Genomic DNA, 19,947 nt, shown 5'->3' with positions numbered 1-19,947 from the left:
ATATTTTTAGTTGTAAATTTTGATGTGGTTGTGGGAGGCAGCAAGTACTGCATTTACCTATGTTGCTCTCTTGACTGAAAGCCAGACTTTCTCTATCCCATTGTATTATTGTTGCCTTCTTTGTCAGATATTAATTGAACATAATGGCATGGGTTTATTTCTGAGCTTTCTATTCTATTCCATTGATCTATATGTCTGTTTTTATGCCAGTACCATGCTGTTTTGATTGCTCTGGCCTTGTAGATATCGGGTAGCATGATACTTCCAAATCTGTTCTTCTTTCTCAAGATTATTCAGGTTCTTTTGTGGTTCCATGTAAATTTTGTGAGTATTTGTTCTAATTCTGTGAAGTAAGCACTTGGCATTTTGATAAGAGTTGCATAGAATCTGTAGATTGGTTTGGGTGGTATGGATTTTTAATCATGTTAATTCTTCCAATCCATTAGCACAGTATATGCTTCCTTTTATATGTAGCTTCAATTTCTTTTTTCAGTATCTATAATTTTCCAAGTTCAGGTTTTTTACCTCTTTGGTTAAACTTATTCTAAAGTACATTATTTTTTCTTGATGCAATTGTAAGTGGAATTGTTTTTTTAGTTTCTTTTTCTGATAGTTTATTACTGGTATATAAAATTGCAACTGTTTTTTTAATATTTATTTTGTATCCTGCTAATGTACTGAATTAATTTCTTAGTTTCAGTAGTTTTTGGTGGTATTTTTTGGGTTCTCTGTGTACAGTATCATGTCATCTGCAAATAATGACAATTTTACTTCTTCCTTTCCAATTTGGATGCCTTTTATTTCTTCTGGTCTTACTGCTGTGGCTAGCACTTCCAGTACTATCCTATATAATAAAGAGGTAATATGCAAATTGACCATCACAGCCACACACAAGATGGCCACCAACATGTGGGCACAAGATGGCTGCCAAAAGATGGTCGGCAGGGGAGGGCAGTTGTGGGTGACCAGGCCAGCACGGGAGTACAGTTGGGGGCAACCAGGCCAGCAGGGGAAGGCAGTTGGGGGTGACCAGGCCAGCACGGGAGTACAGTTGGGGGCAACCAGGCCAGCAGGGGAAGGCAGTTGGGGGTGACCAGGTCAGCAGGGGAGGGCTGTTAGGGTGACTGTGCCAGCAGGAGAGGGCAGTTAGAGGGTACCAGGCTGGCAGGAGAGGGGAGTTGGGGCAACCAGGCCAGCAGGAGAGGGCAGCTGGGGGTGACCAGGCTGGCAGGGGAGGGCAGCTGGGGGTGACTGGGCCAGTAGAGAAGGGCAGTTAGGGGCAACCAGGCCAGCAGGGGAGGGCAGTTAGGGGCAACCAGGCCAGCACAGGAGGGCAGTTGGGGTGACCGGGCTGGCAGGAGAGGGCAGTTAGGGACTACAAGGCTGGCAGGGGAGGGAAGTTAGGGGCAACCAGGCCAGTAGGGGAAGGCAGTTGGGGCGACCAGGCCAGCAGGGGAGGGAAGTTGGGGGCAACTGGGCCAGCAGGGAAGGGCTGTTAGGGGTGACCACGCTGGCAGGGGAGTGCATTTGGGTGGGGACCAGGCCCGCGGGAGAGGGAAGTTGGGGGTGACCAGGCCAGCAAGGGAGGGCAGTTGGGGGCAACCAGGCCTGCAGGTGAGGTCAGTTAGGAGTGCTTAGGCCAGCCGGGGAGGGAAGTTGGGACTGACCAGGCCTGCAGGGGAGGGCAGTTAGGGGCAACCAGGTCAGCAGGAGAGGGCAGTTAGGGGTGACCAGGCCAGCAGAGGAGGGCAGTTGGGGGGGACCAGGCTGCCATCTTGGTTGGGTTAATTTGCATATAGTCACTCTGATTGGCTGGTGGGCGTGGCTTGGGGCATAGCAGAGGTATGGTCAATATGCATGTTTCTTTTTTTTTTTAAATGTCATAATTCAGTGTTTAATATCATTTATGACTTTGTTGAAAAATAATAAAAATACAATATTTTAGCAAATATGCAAGAAAATGAAAAGAAGAAAAACAATTACTCAAAAGATCCAGAGATAATATTGCTTACATTCTTTTTTTTTTTTTTTTACCATTTTTTTTTTATTGCTTAAAGTATTACAAAGGGTATTACATATGTGTCCATTTTATCATGCGATTTCTATCCTTCATTTTTTATATATTTTTTAATTAAATCTTTATTGTTCAGATTATTACAGTTCTTCCTCTTTTTCCCCCCATAGCTCCCCTCCACCCAGTTCCCACCTTACCCTCTGCTGTCACCCCTGCCACCCACTGTTCTCATCCATAGGTGTACAATTTTTGTCCAGTCTCTTCCCACACCCCCCACACCTTTTCCCCCCCCGAGAATAGTCAGTCCACTCCCTTTCTATGCCCCTGATTCTATTATATTCACCAGTTTATTCTGTTCATCAGATTATTTATTTACTTGACTTTTAGATTCACTTGTTGATAGATGTGTATTCGTTGTTTATAATTTGTATCTTTACCTTTTTCTTCTTCTTCCTCTTCTTAAAGGATACCTTTCAGCATTTCATATAATACTGGTTTGGTGGTGATAAACTCCTTTAGCTTTTTCTTATCTGTGAAGCTCTTTACCTGACCTTCAATTCTGAATGACAGCTTTGCTGGGTAAAGTAATCTTGGTTGTAGGTTCTTGCTATTCATCACTTTCAATATTTCTTGCCACTCCCTTCTGGCCTGCAAAGTTTCTGTTGAGAAATCAGCTGACAGTCATATAGGTACTCCCTTGTAGGTAACTGATTGTTTTTCTCTGGCTGCTTTTAATATTTTCTCTTTTTCTTTTGCTCTTGGCATTTTAATTATGATGTGTCTTGGTGTGGTCCTCTTTGGATTCCTTTTATTTGGGGTTCTCTGTGCTTCCTGGACTTGTAAGTCTATTTCTTTCACCATGTAGGGGAAGTTTTCTGTCATTATTTCTTCAAATAGGTTTCCAATATCTTGCACTCTCTCTTCTTCTGGCACCCCCATAATTTGGATATTGGTACACTTGAAGTTGTCCCAGAGGCTCCTTACACTATCTTCATAATTTTGGATTCTTTTTTCTTTTTGTTTTTCCGGTTGGGTGATTTTTGCTTCTTCGTATTTCAACTCTTTGACTTGATTCTTGGGATCCTCTCGTCTGCTGTTGGAACTCTGCATAATATCCTTTATTTCAGTCAGTGTATGCTTAATTTCTAGTTGGTCATTTTTCATAACTTCGAGGGTCTCACTAGATTTCTTGAGGGTCTCACTAAATTTATCGGCGGTTTCTAGAAAATTCTTGAAAAACCTTAAAAGTGTGGTTTTGAACTCTCTATCCAGTAGTTTGCTTTCCTCCATTTCTGTCATTTGTGACTTGTTTCTTTGTCTCCGCATTTTTTATGCTTCCCTGTGTTGATAGAGTGGCTTTCTGTGTTAGGTATCCTATAGGGCCCAGTGGCTCAGCCTCCCCAATTATCTGAGGTGGACACTCTTGGTGCACCTCTTTGTGGGCTTCGTGCACAGTCTTGTTGTAGTTAAGTCTTGATTGTTGTAGGTATCACTGGGAGGAATTGACCTCCAGGCCAATTGGCTGTGAGAATCAGCTGTGTCTGCAGTGGGAGAACTTCTGAGCTGGAGACACTCTTCTGGGGCAAGACTTGCTTCAGTGGGGCTTTGGTGCTCACTGAGTCTGCCCCCTGAGTGTGTCCCTTATGGATCTGAGGAGTTGTAATCTGGATGGTCCCACTCTGACCACTGGGTACACTGGCTCTTGGATCTCTAAGGAGGTGCTAATTTAGCCTCTGCCTGAGGCTACCCAGCAGGAGCTATGGATAGATTCCTCTTCTTTGTTTGGGGTTTGGAGGTGCCCAGATGAGACCCAGCTGTGAAGCAATGCAAGCTTCTGTGGGGCCTTGAACCTTCATTTGGAAGTTCTGAGTCTCTCTGATTCAGCTGCAGTTTGTTAGGTAATTTTCAGATTGCAAAGGGCCAGGCCTTTCATATGCAAAAGCCTTGGTGCACAGCTTGGGTGGGGCGGGGTCTCAGGGCTCAACAGGGCGGAGCAAGCAGCTATGGCTGCTCCCCAGTCTTACCCTAAGAGGCCCCATGTCTCAGTGTTCCTGTAATCGCTGCAAGCACCTCTGAGAGAAAGCCACCCTCAAGTTCTGCCTGATGCCAGACAGTCCAGTTTCCCTCCATATGAGTCTGAGTCTCTAGAGATTCACCTGGAACTGGAGTTCAGAGCAGTCGGGAGCTTGAGACTCCCTCCTGATTGAAAAAGACAACCTCGTCCTCAGCTGCCAGCCCTCTACACGTGTGCCGTGTCCCCAGCTGCCAGCCCATCTGTCAGCCCTTTCCACATGCGCCGTGTCCTCAGCTGCCAGCCTTTTCCATGTGCACCGCGTCCTCAGCTGCCAGCCCTTTTAGCATGCACCTCCGTACCTCTGCACTTTACTTCCACACCTCCTCTGAGTATCAGTGCTTTTCTCTTTCCTTCTAGTTGTAGAATTTCCACTCAGCCAGCCTTCCTGTGGTTCTGGATGATGTCCGTTTTGTCTTTTAGTTGTATTTTTGAAGTGGTTGTGCGAGGCAGCAATTTCCGGTGTTTACCTATGCCGCCATCTTGGTTTTTCCTCTATCCTTCATTTTTTTTTTTAATAATATATTTTATTGATTTTTTACAGAGAGGAAGGGAGAGAGATAGAGAGTTAGAAACATCGATGAGAGAGAAACGTCGATCAGCTGCCTCCTGCACATCCCCTACTGGGGATGTGTCCACAGCCAGGTACATGCCCTTGACCGGAATCGATCCTGGGACCTTTCAGTCTGCAAGCCGACGCTCTATCCACTGAGCCAAACCGGTTTCGGCTATCCTTCATTTTTTTATGGAGTGTAATATGTTAAATGATTTGTGGATATTGTACCAATCTTGCATCCCAGGAAGAAATCCCACTTTATCATGGTGTATGATATTTTTAATCTATTGCTCGATCCAGTTTTTCAATATTTTGTTGAGGAGTTTAGCATCTATGTTCATCAGGGATATTGACCTATAATTTTATTGTTGTTATATCTTTATCTGGTTTTGGAATTAGAATAATGTTGGCCTCATGAAATCACCCAGGAGTTTTCCGTCCTAGAGTTTTTTGAAATAATTTAAGGATAGATATTGGTTCTTTTTTTTAATATTAAGTACAATTCACTTGTTAAGACATCCAGTCCAGGACTTTAGTTTGATGGAAAGGTGTGTGTGTTTTTTTTAAAAATTACTGCTTCAATTTCATTAGTTGTAATTGGTCTGTTCATATTTCCTTCTTTTCTTATTGATTCCATTTATATTGGAAGATTGTATGTTTCAAGGAATTTATGCATTTCTACCAGGTTGTTCAATTTGTTGGCATATAGTTCATAGTATTTTCTTATTATTCTTTGTATTTCTGTGGTGTAAGTTGTTACTTCCCTTCCATTTCTGCTTTTATTTATTTGGCTCCTCTTTTTTTCTTGATCAGTCTAAAGGTTTACCAATCTTGTTATCTTTTCAAAGAACTAGCTCTTGGTTTCATTGTCTTTTGTATTGTTTGTGTGTGCGTTTTTTTTAGACTCTATTTCATGTAATTTCTCTCGGATCTTTAGTGTTTCCTTCCTTCTATTCGCTTTGGCTTTTGCTTGTTGTTCTTTTTCTAATTCCTTTAGGTGTAATGTTAGAGTGTTTATTTGAGATTTTTCTTCTTCTTGAGGTAGGCCTGTATTTTTTTGAGTTTCTCTCTTAGGACTGCCTTTGCTGTGTCCCATAGGTTTTGTGTAATTATGTTTTCATATTCATTTCTTGAAAGGTAACTATTGATTTCTTTCTTGATTTCATTGTTATCCTGTTCATTTTTTAATAACATGTTATTTAGCCTCCATATGTTCTTCAGATTTTTTTCTTGCAATTGATTTCTAGTTTCAAACCATTCTGGTCATAGAAGTTGCTTGATATGATTTCAGTCTTCTTGAATTTATTGAGACTTATTTTATGTTCTGACATGTTGTCTATATTAGTGTTTCATGTGCAAATGAAATAATGTATATTCTGTTGCTTTGGGGTGAAATGCTCTGAAAATAATATTTAAATCTCTGGTCTTGTGTGTAATTTAGGGCAGCTGTTTCCTTCTTGAATATCTATCTGGAAGATCTATCCGTTGATGTCATTTGGACTTTAAAATCTTCTACTATGATTATATTACTGTCTGTCTCTCCCTTTGTGTCCATCAAGATTTGCTTTATATATTTATGTGATCTTATGTTGGGTGTATAAAAGGTACAACCTTTATATCCTCTTGTTGAATTGACCCTTTATCATTATGTAGTATCCTTCATTGTCTCTTATAGCTTTGTTTTAAAGTCTCTTTTGTCTGATATAAGTGTTACTACCCTGGCTTTTTAAATTTCCATTTGCATGAATTATCATTTTCCATCCGTTTATTTTAAGTCTGCATGTGTCTTTCCTTCTGAGGTGGGTTTCTTGCAGACAGCATATATTTTGGACCTTGTGTGCTTTGATTGGAGCATTTAAGCCATTTATATTTGAAGTGATTATTGATAGGTACATATTTATTGTCATTTTATTCTTTATAACTTTGTTCCTCTTTTTCTTTTTTTTTTTCTTCTTAAATAAGACCCTTTAACATTTCTTGTAATGCTGGTTAATTGGTAATAAACTCATTTAGCTTCTTCTTGTCTGGTAAATTCTTCATTTCACTTTCAATTTTAAATGATAGCCTTGCTCGGTAGAATAGTTTTGGTTTTGGTTGTAGGCCTTTGCTTTTCATCACTTCCAATATTTTGTGCCAGTTCCTTCTGGCCTGAAGTGTTTCCAATGAGAATTAGCTGACAGTATAATGGAGCTCCTTTGTAGTAACTCTCTTTCTCTTGCTGCCTTTAATATTTTTTCTTTGCCTATCTATTATGTTGTGTCTTGGTGTGGGCCTTTTGGGGTTCATTTTGTTTGGGGCTCTCTGTGCTTCCTGGACATGTGTGTCTTTTTTCTTCAGCAGGTTAGGGAAGTTTTCAGCCATTATTTCTTCAAATAGGTTCTAAATCCCTTGCTTTCTCTCTCTTCTCTTTCTAGTACTCCTATGATGCAGATGTTCCACAGGTCTCTTAGACTTTCTTCAATTCTTTAAATTATAGTTTTATTTTTACTGCTCTACTTGGGTATTTTCTGTTACCTTGCCTGTGACTTGCTATGCAGTCTTCTGCTTTATTTAACCTACTGTTTCATTGTAATGCAGTCTTCATTTCAGATATTGTATTCTTCATTACAAAACTGGGGTTTTTATGGTTTCTTTTTTAAAAAATATATTTTTATTGATTTCAGAGATGAAGGGAGAAGGAGAGAGGGATAGAAACATCAATGATGAGAGAGCATCATTGATTGGCTGCCTCCTGCATGCCCCCTCCTGGGATTGAACCCACAACCCGGGCATGTGTCCTTGACCAGAATTGAACCCGGGACCTTTCAGTCCGCAGACCAACACTCTATTCATGGAGCCAAACTGGGTAGGGTTTTTTTTATGGTTTCCATGTCCTCTTTTATGCTTTCTATTTCTTTGTTTAAGTTCTCACTGAGCTCATCCATTCTCCTAAGTTCCTTGAGCATCCTTACAACTACTGTTATGAACTCTGTATTTTGTAGATTGCTTGCCTCTATTTCATTTAGTTCTTTTTCTGGTGACTTCTCCTTTTCTTTCAAGGGGCATATTTCTTTGTGTCCTTATTTTGAATGCCTCTCTGTATTTGTTTTTGTGTATTAGATAGATCTGCTATGTCTCCCAGTCTTTGTATGGTAGCCTTATGTAGTTTGTGTTGTGTAGGGCTCATTAGTGCAGTTTCCCTTATCACCCAAGCAAGGTACTCCAGGAATATACTTTGTGTGGGTAATGTGATCCCTCCTATTATAGTTGAGTGATTATTGGTCTTGGCCCCTTTGTGAAATGGTTCAACCCTCAGGTTGGCTGACTGTGAGGATAGACCCTGACCATAGTGTATGAGCTGCTGTGTGGGTGCTAAACACACAAAGCACAATTCACCCAAGCACTGTCTGGTGCTGCCAAGATTTCCCTTGGGATGTGTCACTAGTGGAACTTATTGGGTTCTACTCTGATGTGGTGTGAAGTCCACTACCAGGTGTGTTGGTTCTGGGTCCTCTTGAGAGGGACTCTGGTGCAGGTCAATGTCAGATGCTGCCTGTAACCAATCCTGGGCTACCTGTCTGGAGTTACCAGGTGATCTGCAATTTGTGACTGTTTCTGCTGGGCCTGGCTTTGGGTTGGCAGGGTCAAGCTGTGTACCAAGTTCAGCTTCTATCAGGTCATAGCCTAGGGGCTGGTCCAAAGCCTAAGCAAAAGGCCCAAGCCACCCGATATCCGCCTCCACTGGTTGACTACCATCACCTGAGGCTTCCTGGACTTCCTCCAGAGCCTTCTGATCAAAGTCTGTAGAGTATGCCCAGGCTGGCCACAGCCTACAGTCTACTCCACAATGTGCAAGCTCAGCAGGGTGGAGCAACAGCAGATTCAGAGGATGGGGCTGGTAGATCTCCTCTTTGGGGATGGTACCAGTCAGGCACTTAAGGGCAGGAATAGTAACCCCTACTCAAGAGCTATACCACTCAATCTCTGTCCTAGTCTGCAGCCTTAACTCTCCAAGAAAGAGTGCTGCACAGGTCCAGGCTGGGTACAGCCAGCAGACTTTTCTGCAGGGCATGAGCCACTGAGAGTTGGGATGTTGGGGCTAATGGGTCTCCTGTTTGGGGAATGGCACTCATCAGGCACTTGATGGGGGAATGGCCCCTGTTTCAGAGCCACACAATTCAGCATCTGTCCAAATCTCCAACAAGAGCTCTTCAGTAAAAAGTACACAAGTCCTGGCTGGGTGCAGCTAGCAGATGCCTCTGCAAGGCATGAGCTTGGTAGAGCAGGGCAATCAGTAGTTGGAAGGATCCGGGACTAGTGGGCCCCACTGCGATGTGCACCAGTGGCGCACAGGGCAGAAAATGTCCCCCACTTTGGAGCCACACAACTCATTGTCTGAATCTCTGACAAGACCTCCACAAGGACAAAAGTGCACCAACGGGCATGAGCTCTGCAGGGTAGGACTATCAGGAATCAGAAGGACAGGGTTAGTGCATTCCCCCATGCTGGTGCTATATGGATATGAGTGCTTGACCCAGGGAAGATGGCATCTCAGTGTGGTGTGGGTTAAGGACTCAGCACACTTGGGGGCTGATACTCCAGATCTCTCTTTGGGGCCATGTAACCCAGTTCTCTGTATGACTCCAGTTTTCTCTGAATCACCTTCCCCAATCAGAGCTTTGGATGGGTGGCTGAGAATGAGATTTTGTGTACTGGCCTTTTAAGAAAGCACCTGGGATTTTAGCAGACTCCCATCTCTCTCTGGTGGGCAGAATCCTCACTGGTGTTCAGTCTGATGTTTAATATGCTCCTCTTCCTGGGTCTAGTGCTCCAGGCTGAGAAACATGGCATGGGTTTGAGACCCCACACTCCTCAGAGGGAAACTGCTATTGAGAGATCCCTTGGGATAATCAACCACCACATGTGGGTGCAGGGCCAGCCCTTTCAGCATTTCAGCCTTTCTTACCAGTCACTGTGTAGCTTCTTCTGTAAATCCTTGATTATAACACTTCTGTTCAGCTAGCCTTCAGTTGGTTATTCAGGTTGAATGATCTATAATTCAGTTGCAAATATGGCTTGGCCCTGGGAGGAGATGAGTATAGCTTCCACCTACACTGCAGTCATCCTGGATTCCCCTGCTTTATACACTTCTTAATTGCTTGGCTATTTCATAAGAAATACCATACCTATTTAAAAGAGAAAAGAAAAAATGTTACAGAGCTCAGCTGTAGCTCCCACACAGATCCAAATTGATATAAAAATCCTTCTATGTGTTTTTCCCAGTATATTCCCTTCAACCAGCTATGGTCTGAATGGGGGATTCATACTCCTCTTTGCTGTGTTCTTCTCTGCATCCTATAAGTTTTCTTATTCTTCAAGTAATAGAGAATTTACAAATCACAGTAGTTCAGTTTTTTCACATGGATTTTAATGGGAGGAAAGTCTAAAATGCAAGACTTAGTTCATTTTATTAGTTTATTTTATGCAAGGTCTTAGAAACTTATATTATTTATCTTTTTTCCATGATTCCTTCAACATAATTTTATAAGTTCAGAAATAAAATCTTCATAGACTTCTGATTAAAATTGACTTAATGTAAATGAACTTGGGGTGAACAAGCATCCTATCTAATAAAAGAGAAACATGCAAATTGACCATAACCCCGACACCCTTCCCATTGGCTAATCATCAGGATATGCAAAGTAACTGCCAACCAAGATGGCGGCTGGCAGCCACCATCGGCTGGCAGCTGAATCGAACAGGAGGCTTGCTTGCTCCAGTGATAGAGGAAGCCAAGGTTCCCGGCCTGCTGCTGCTGCACTCTGAGCTTGCACTCTAAGCAACTATGTTGCAATTATAGAAGCTAAACAAGCTCCAGAGACCTGCTTTCAGTCACCTTTGGCCTCAGAGTTTAGAGCTGCTGTGATGGCAACAGAGTTTCAATTATAGAATCTAAACAAACCTAGAAACCTGCTTTCAGCCCTCAGAGCTGGAGCCGGCTCTCAGCTCCAGTGACAGCTATAGAAGGTAAATAAATCCCAGAATAAAAAAAAAAAAGAAAAAAGGAGAGGCTGGGAGCTTAAGTTGCCCTCCAGCCTGAAAATGGCTCTCAGGCCTTCACCCAGACTGGCCAGGCACCCCAGTGGGGACCCCCACCCTGAAGGGAGTGTGACCAGCTGCAAACAGCCTTCAGCCCTTCATCCATGCTGGCCAGGCACCCAAGCGGGACCCCCACCCTGATCCGGGACACTTTCAGGGCAAACCAGCCGGCCCCCACCCATGCACCAGGCCTCTATCCTATACTACAGGCAGGGCGGGACAACGCAAGCTGCCATCCGGGCCCCATGTGCAGCCCTGGGCAGTGGGGCATAAGCCCGCCCCCAGCCAGGACCCCTGTGTGCCACCTGAGCTCCCAGCCGGGACCCCCATGCCGCCTAAACCCCGCACTGCTAAGCCCCACCCCCAGCCGGGACCCTATGACTATTGGAGAGCAGGAAAGTGCCACTGGGCCCTGGGTCGCTGTGGTGATCCAGCCATCAGTAAGTAGAAAAGTGCGGCCTGTAGGCAGCCCCCAGCTGTGCCTTCTTCCTGGTCTCCATGAGGATCCGGGAACAGGAAAGCAAGCCTGGCCTGTGGGCAGCCCCCAACTGCGCCTTCTCCCTGGTCACCATGAGGATCCGGGAGCAAGAAAGCAAGCCTGGCCTGTGGGCAGCCCCAAACTTTCCCTGCTCCCCGGTCGCCATGGTGATCCAGGAGCAGGAAAGCCCGGGTTGCAAGCAGCATCCCCGTCCTGGCCATAGCTCAAGGGAGAGTATAACATGCAGTGGAAGCCAAGAGCCTGAGAGATCAACACAGAGGGACTCCTGCTCCAAGCCTCCATGGTGTGCAGGCCCCCAGCAGACACACACACACACACACACACACACACACAGTGCCTGCTCTGAGCCTCCAATGTGGCTGGGGACAGACCCTCAGTGGGGACACACACACACGGGACGCCTGCTCCAAGCCTCTGCTGCCAGACTGTGGCCATCAGTAGGACATCCACTGAGGGCTCCCAGACTGTGAGAGGGGCAGGCTGGGCTGAGGGAACCCCATCCCCCAGTGCATGAATTTCATGCACCGGGCCTCTAGTATATTTATATTTTTTCATTTGGTGCAGTTATATCTTATATTTTTATTTAAATCTCCTTTAAAATATTTTTATAGGAGCTTTTAAGAATTTCTATATACCACATTCCCTCTCTCTTCCAATTAATTATATACCAATTGTAATCTTTATTCATTGTCTTCACTTCAAATTTTCTTCCATTGTCTTGCCACTTGCAATCTGACTTCTATAACTGTTTAGTTTGCTAAATCCAGGTGCCTTTCTTCATTTTTATATTACCCAGCTTAATGAAATATATAAAATAGTTCTGCCCATGATTCTTATCCTCTGTCCAAATCTGTATTCGGTTTCTCTTTTCCTTTAAGTGGCTCCTGTTCCTAATTTTCCTGTCTTTTCTTCATTTAACTGTAAGATCTTTGTTATATTAATCTGGTTCTCTATCCAGTGCTGTCTAATAGAACATTCTGTGATGATGGAAGTGTGTTTCCCAACACATGCCATGTTTGGCTATTGAACACTTAAAATATGGCTAGGTATGACTGAGAATCTGAATTTAAATATATTTTTTTTTTTTTAGATTCCAGACCTATTCTTTTTTTTTATTTTTTTTTTAAATTAAATCTTTATTGTTCAGATTATTACATTTGTTCCTCTTTTTTTCCCCCCCATAACTCCCCTCCTCCCAGTCCCGCCCCACCCTCCACCCTCACTCCCCACCCACTGTCCTCATCCATAGGTGCACCATTGTTGTCCAGTCTCTTCCCGCATCTCCCACACCCCTTTCCCCCCCAAGAATAGTCAGTCCATTCCCTTTCTATGTCCCTGATTCTATTATAATCAACAGTTCATTCTGTTCATCAGATTATTTATTCACTTGATTCTTAGATTCACTTGTTGATAGGTGCATATTTGTTGTTCATAATTTGTATCTTTACCTTTTTCTTCTTCTTCCTCTTCTTAAAGGATACCTTTCAGCATTTCATATAATCCTGGTTTGGTGGTGATGAACTCCTTTAGCTTTTCCTTATCTGTGAAGCTCTTTATCTGACCTTCAATTCTGAACGATAGCTTTGCTGGATAAAGTAATCTTGGTTGTAGGTTCTTGGTATTCATCACTTTGAATATTTCTTGCCACTCCCTTCTGGCCTGCAAAGTTTCTGTTGAGAAATCAGCTGACAGTCGTATTGGTATTCCCTTGTAGGTAACTGAGTTTCTTTCTCTTGCTGTTTTTAAGATTCTCTCTTTATCTTTTGCTCTTGGCATTTTAATTATGATGTGTCTTGGTGTGGTCCTCTTTGGATTCCTTTTGTTTGGGGTTCTCCGCGCTTCTTGGACCTGTAAGTCCATTTCTTTCACCAGGTGGGGGAAGTTTTCTGTCATTATTTCTTCAAATAGGTTTTCAATATCTTGCTCTCTCTCATCTTCTGGCACCCCTATAATTCTGATGTTGGTACTCTTGAAGCTGTCCCAGAGCCTCCTTACACTATCCTCGCATTTTTGGTTTCTTTTTTCATTTTGCTTTTCCGGTTGGGTGTTTTTTGCTTCCTCGCATTTCAAATCATTGACTTGATTCTTGCGCTCCTCTGGTCTGCTGTCGGGAGTCTGTATATTATCCTTTATTTCAGTCAGTGTATGCTTAATTTCTAGTTGGTTCCCCAATATAAGATCGAGGGTCTCATTAGTTTTCTTGTAGATCTCATTAAGTTTATCGGCGGCTTCTAAACAGTTCTTGAGAGACCTTAAAAGTGTGGTTCTGAACTCTATATCTTCCATTGACAATTTTGTCCTGTTTCTTTGTCTCCGCATTTTGTTATGCTTCCTTGGTGCACCCCCTAGTGGTCTTTGTTCGCAGTCTTATAGTTAAATCTTGATTGCTGTAGCTAATTCCAGGGAGGGTTTGACCTCCAGGCCAAGTGGCTATGAGAATCAGCTGTGTCAGCAGTGAGAGAACTTCTGTCCTCTAGGGAGGTGCTAATCTAGCCTTTGCCTGAGGCTATCCGGCAAATGCCTTTGTGCAGGGCTTGGGCGGGGCGGGTCGCACAGGATCAACAGGGTGGGCCTGAGAGAGCAGTTATGGCGGCTCTCAGTCCTGTCCCCAGGGGCTCTGCCTCTCTGAGTCCCAGCAATGGCTGCAAACCTCGGAGAGAAAGCTGCACTCGCTCTGACCGAAGCCAGACAGTCCCGCTTCTCCCGTCTGAGTCTGGGTCCCTAAAGACTCGCTGGATCTGGAGCTCAGAGTCTGCGACTCCCTCCCGATTGAAAACGCCGACCGCGTCCTCCGCCGCCAGCCCACTCCGCGCACTCTGCACCTCAGAATTTGACTTCAGCACTGTGCCTCCTCTGAGTGTCCGTATGCGTTTCTCTTTCCTCCTTGTTGTAGGACTTCCACTCAGCCAGCGTTCCTGTGGTTCTGGGTGATGTCCCTTCCGTTTTTTGGTTTCACTTTTGAAGTAGTTGTTCAAAGCAGCAAACTCCGGCGTTAACCTATGCCGCCATCTTGGTTCTCCCCTGAATTTAAATTTTTTAAAAATTAATTTAAATTGTCATATGTGGTTAGGAACTACCGTATTGGACAGCATAACTTTATCTAGTCTTTTACTGAAGGAGATCCCATCTGTAAGTCTGTGTGCCATTAGTCAGTTTATTCACTGGAACATATTTGGGCATTAGCAGCAAACTCCCTCCTTCTTAAGATTTCCCTATAAGGTACATGCCTCCAGAGTTTGTTTATTAAAATCTTTATTGTTGAAAGTATTACATATGTCCTCTTTTTCCCCCCTTTGACTCCTTATAGCCCACCTCTGTTCCCCAACATAGGCCTCCTCCACCCTATTGTCTGTGTCCATGGGTTATGCATATATGCCTACAAGTTCTTTGGTTGATCTCTTCCCTTTCATTCTCCCATTCCCACCTTCCCTCTGAGATTCGACAGTCTGTTCCATGCTTCTATGACCCTGGCTCTATTTCGTTCAATATTTTATTTTGTTCATTAGATTCCACATATGAGTGTGATCATGTGATACTTGTCTTTTTCTGACTGGCTTATTTCACTTAGCATGATACTCTCCAGGTTCTTCCAGACTGACTCAAAGAGTAAGAGACTCTTCTTTTTTACTGCTGTATCACAGTTTTTTTAGTTACTCATCTACTGATGAGTACTTGGGCTGTTTCCAGGTCTTAGCTACTGTAAATTGGGATGCTATGAACATAGGGGTGCATATATTCTTTCTCATTGATGAATTGGGTCTCTTTGGGTAAATTCCTAGAAGTGGGATCACTGGGTCAAATGGCAGTTCCTTTTTTTTTTTTGCAGGAAACTCCATGCTGTTTTTCCATAATGGCTGCACCCGTCTGCATTCCCACCAACAGTGTCCTATTTTCCTGTCTTTTCTTCATTCAACTGTAAGATCTTTGTTATATTAATCTGGTTCTCTATCCAGTGCTGTCTAATAGAAGATTCTGTGATGATGGAAGTGTGTTTACCAACACACTAGCCATGTTTGGCTTTTCTCCAGATCCTCGCCAGCACTTGTCATTTGTTTTGTTGATGGTAGTCTTTCTAATGGTGTGAGATACCTCATTGTAATTTTAATTTGTATCTCTCTGATGATCAGTGACTTTGAGCATTTTTTCATATGTCTCTTGGCCATCTGTATGTCCGCTTTGGAGAATTGTCTATTTAGGTCCTTTGCACATTTTGTAATTGGATTGTTTGTCTTCATTTTGTTAAGTTGTATGAATTCCTTATATGTTTTGGATATTAAACCTTTATCAGATGTTCCATTGCCAGATATGTTCTCCCATATAGTGGGCTCCCTTTTCATTTTGTTGATGGTTTCTTTTGCTGTGCAGAAGCTTTTTATTTTAATGTAGTCTAACTTGTTTATTTTCTCCTTAGTTTCCTTTGTTCTAGGAGATCCATCTGCAAACATATTGCTGCGAGAAACGTCTGAGATTTTGCTGCCTTTGGTTTATTCTAGGATTTTTATGGTTTCACACCTTACATTTAAGTCTTTTATCCATTTTGAGTTTATTATTGTGTATGTTGTGAATTGATGAACTAGTTTTATTTTTTTTTTGCATATATCTGTCCAGTTTTCCCAGCACCAGTTATTAAAGGGACTGCCTTGACTCCATTGTATGTTCTTGCCTCCTTTGTCAAATATTAATTGAGCATAATGGATTGGGTCAATTTCTGGAGTCTCTGTTCTGTTCCATTGATCTATATGCCAATAGAATCTCCTGGGTTTCAAACTAGATTCACATCTAATACGACCTTTTCCTCTTCCAACAGTATACATAAGCCTACTTACTATGTAGTTCTGAATGGATTCCAATTTGATCATACCTTGAAATTTTTGCTACAGCATTTTGCTGCCTAAGTCAAGAATATTCTCTTTTTTTAAGAGGGTGGTTGGAGCTCCAGGAACCTCAGAATCTCCTATACCAGAAATGTCTGTAGTATCCTCCCATCAGGCTTCTTTTACTCAGCATTGTGAGGGAATGACACCTGTTTCAGAGCCACATAATTCAGTGCTTGCCAAATCTCCAACTAGATATCTTTGGTAAAAAGCACACCACAAGTTCTGGTTGGGTGCAGCTAGCAGGGACTATTAGGTGTTGTATAAAGCTGCTATTTTCCTGGAGTAGAGATTTATTCTTAGTAAGAGGGACTGTAGTGTTCATGATAGATAGATACAGGAGAAGAGGAGAATGGATGAGGAAACAGAAATAGTTGTACTTCTGTAGAAAGAAAGATCAACAGTGTGGACCTAACAGAGGATAAGTGAACAAAGCCCTCTCAGGCCTGGGTTGAGATAGGAGTCCAAATAGGATACTATCCATGGCTGTACTTAGGAAGAACTAACTGGTGGCTCTGTTTGAAGAAGAGAGTATAAAGGTACAGATGAACAATATGTTCCTGCGTTCCAATTTTGTACTGACTTAGTATAGAGGCAGCTTTATTTTCAGCAGATGGTAAACAGTTAATGGAAAAGGCTGTATCTAATTAACCCCAAAATACTAACATGTGTAGTTCTAAATAGATCACTAAGTACTTCAAAACATGAAAATGACTCCATCATGGAAATAATTATTATATTTTGGAAACTTTATCAAAGCCTTGAAAATCATTTTGTTGATGGAGCTTGAATATGAAAATCAAGCTCATAATCCCTGGGAATTAGGAGCTTTGATAGCTGTTTGCAGACTATACTTAACTAAGATAGAGAGTTTTGATCTCTGATTTTCTGACATGTATACTACTCATAATCAGTATCATTCTAACTAATTCTTTATGTGGCATATTGAATTTTTATGCACAGTATTTTATCTTTCTCAATAGAGTTTTTAAAAAGAAGGACCTGTGTCTCAGACTTTTTTTCTCCTCTATTAGGTGCTCTAGTAGTAGATTCTAAATAGGTGAATATATCATTTGATTATTGTGGTGTGTCAGTAAAAGGACTTTCTCATTTTACTCTTTTTGAGATCATTTTTTTAAACAATAGTTTTCTTTCTCTTTTATATCAACCAGTATCCTCTCCTGAAAATATCAAGTATGTACTCTGAAGCATCATTTTTCTCTCAATATTGATAAATGCTGACTTCTAGATTCCTTCTAGACACTTAGGGGGAAAAAAATTTCCCCCCCTGGTTTGATAAAATTTTAGAAGTTGTTGAGCATTTTGTCAGGATTCATAGATTCAACAAAAGGCTGCCATTGCCCTAGGTACTGGATGCAACAGTAAGGAGAAAAAGAAGTAAACAATCCCTACCCTTGTGGATATTTTCATCTTATGAATAGGACTGGATAGTGCAGGATGGACTGGAGACTTTAAAGACCTGAGGCAGGGAAACTGTGATTATGATCTACACAGTTGTCTCCAAATATTTATCTTTTTGGCATTTAATTTTGTCTACTTCTTGATGTCCTGCATTTAACCTGTTTCCCCAGTCACCTCCTCCTCATTACCAGCACATATACCTTCCTCTATCAGCTCTCTTCATTCTTTGTTCTTTCTTTGTATTTTGTTTATATTGCATAACCTAATTTGAGAGATGTCAGAACCATGTGCTTTCTTTTCTTATTCCTCCAATTAATTCTTCAATTTCTTCTATAATAGTTTACTTTCTCCTTGCAAAGGATAAAAGATAAATTTTCTTTCTTTATATTTTTCAGACTGGGAGTCTTGGTATGAAATTAAGGAATTATCTCCAAAATGGTACATTGATGATGAAGAGGAAATATCTCAGAGCATAGTAATGGAGAGACTTATAAGTCATGACATTGAATGCTTGGGTTTCAGAAAAACTTGGAAATATAAGTGTGAATTTGAGAAGCAGCATGGAAATCAGGAGAGGCATTTCAGGCAAGTGGCAAGTCTTAAGGAAATCTATGCTATGAAAAGAGACAATGACTATAATAATTCTGAAAGAAGTGTTATCTTGAAGTCAGTACTTTTAACGCAACAGAGGGTTCCCACAGTACAGCCAGTACATCAATTTGATATTTATGATCAAATGTTCCCCCCAAATTCAGTCCCAGTGGAGCACAAAAGACGTGCTGAGAAGGAATCTTTAATAGGTAATGAATATGAAAAATTTAACCAGAGTTCATACCTTAGTAAAGCTAGAGGAATTCCTCCTGGGGAAAAACATTATGAAAGTAATGATTTTTCAAATCTCTTAAGTTTCCACTCATTATTTACTCAACGTCAAACAACACATTTTGGAAAATTACCCAATGAATGTGGCGATGCCTTTAGCTGTTACTCATTCTTTACTCAACCTCAGATAATTCACAGTGCAGAGAAACCTCATGCATGCAATGACTGTGGAAAAGCCTTTAACCATGACTTCTTTCTCAGTGAACATCAGAGAACTGATATTGGAGAGAAAACATATAAATGTAAGGAATGTAACAAAGCCTTTAGACAGAGTGCACATCTTGCTCAACATCAGAGAATCCACACTGGAGAAAAACCCTTTACATGCAATGAATGTGGAAAGGCCTTTAGTCGTTTTGCCTTCCTTGTTGAACATCAAAGAATTCACACAGGAGAGAAACCATATGAATGTAAGGAATGTAACAAAGCCTTCAGACAGAGTGCACATCTTAATCAACATCAGAGAATTCACACTGGAGAGAAACCCTATGAATGTAATCAGTGTGGAAAAGCCTTTAGCCGACGCATAGCCCTTACTCTGCATCAAAGAATTCATACAGGAGAGAAACCCTTTAAATGTAATGAATGTGGGAAGACCTTTGGCTATCGCTCACACCTTAATCAACATCATAGAATTCATACTGGAGAGAAGCCCTATGAGTGCATCAAATGTGGGAAGTTTTTTCGAACTGATTCACAACTTAATCGACATCATAGAATTCATACTGGAGAGAGACCTTTTGAATGCAGTAAATGTGGGAAAGCCTTTAGTGATGCTTTAGTTCTAATTCATCATAAGAGAAGTCATGCAGGAGAGAAACCCTATAAATGTAACAAATGTGGGAAGGCCTTCAGTTGTGGCTCATACCTTAATCAACATCAGAGAGTTCATACTGGGGAGAAACCCTATGAATGCAATGAATGTGGGAAAGCTTTCCATCAGATCTTGTCCCTTAGGCTACACCAGAGGATTCATGTTGGAGAAAAACCCTATAATTGTTAATGAATGTGGGAATGATTTCAGCTGTGCCTTAGCCCTTAGCATCAGTAAATTCATAATTAAACTCTCTGATTATAACAAGGACTAGAGGCGTGGTGCATGAATTTGTGCACCAGTGGGTCCCTCGGCCTGGCCTACGGGATTGGGCTGAAACCAGCTCTCTGACACCCGCCAAGGGGTCCCGGATTGTGAGAGGGTTCAGGCCAAGCCAAGGGACCCCACCAGTGCACGATCAGGGCCAGGGAGGGATGTGGGAGTTTGGCCAGCCAGGGAGGGGCTGCGGGAGGGCTCCAGGGCATGTCTGGTCTGTCTCTTCAGTCCCGATCAGATGGACCCCAGCAGCAAGCTAATCTGTGTGTCAGAGCGTCTGCCCCCTGGTGGTCAGTGCATGTCATAGCAAGTGATAGAGTGGCCTTAGCGTGTCATCAGCATATTATGCTTTGATTGATTGAACGGCCGATCATGGCCAGACATGTACCATATTAGGCTTTTATTATATAGGATAAGAAAGAGAACCTTTAGTCACCACTAAGTCCTTATTAAACAAATAT

General features: G+C 42.2%; 1 protein-coding gene across 1 annotated transcript in view; it reads left to right on the top strand.

Moving 5' to 3' along the window:
• ZNF527 (zinc finger protein 527) overlaps window positions 1–19,399 on the top strand; it is a gene marked incomplete at its 3' end in the record, with an annotated part of 29,486 nt that extends 10,087 nt beyond the window's left edge. Inside the window, exon 4 of the mRNA XM_081108386.1 lies at window positions 17,910–19,399. Coding sequence (XP_080964512.1) covers window positions 17,910–19,399 — 1,490 coding nt within the window. The remainder of the gene's footprint in view (window positions 1–17,909) is intronic.
• Window positions 19,400–19,947: the final 548 nt, after the last annotated feature.

The sequence above is a fragment of the Myotis nattereri genome (genome assembly GCF_964212035.1).
Source record: "Myotis nattereri genome assembly, chromosome: 15".
NCBI lineage: Eukaryota > Metazoa > Chordata > Mammalia > Chiroptera > Vespertilionidae > Myotis > Myotis nattereri.
The sequence above is the reverse complement of the archived record's forward strand: the minus strand, read 5'-3'. Positions and strand labels throughout refer to the sequence as shown.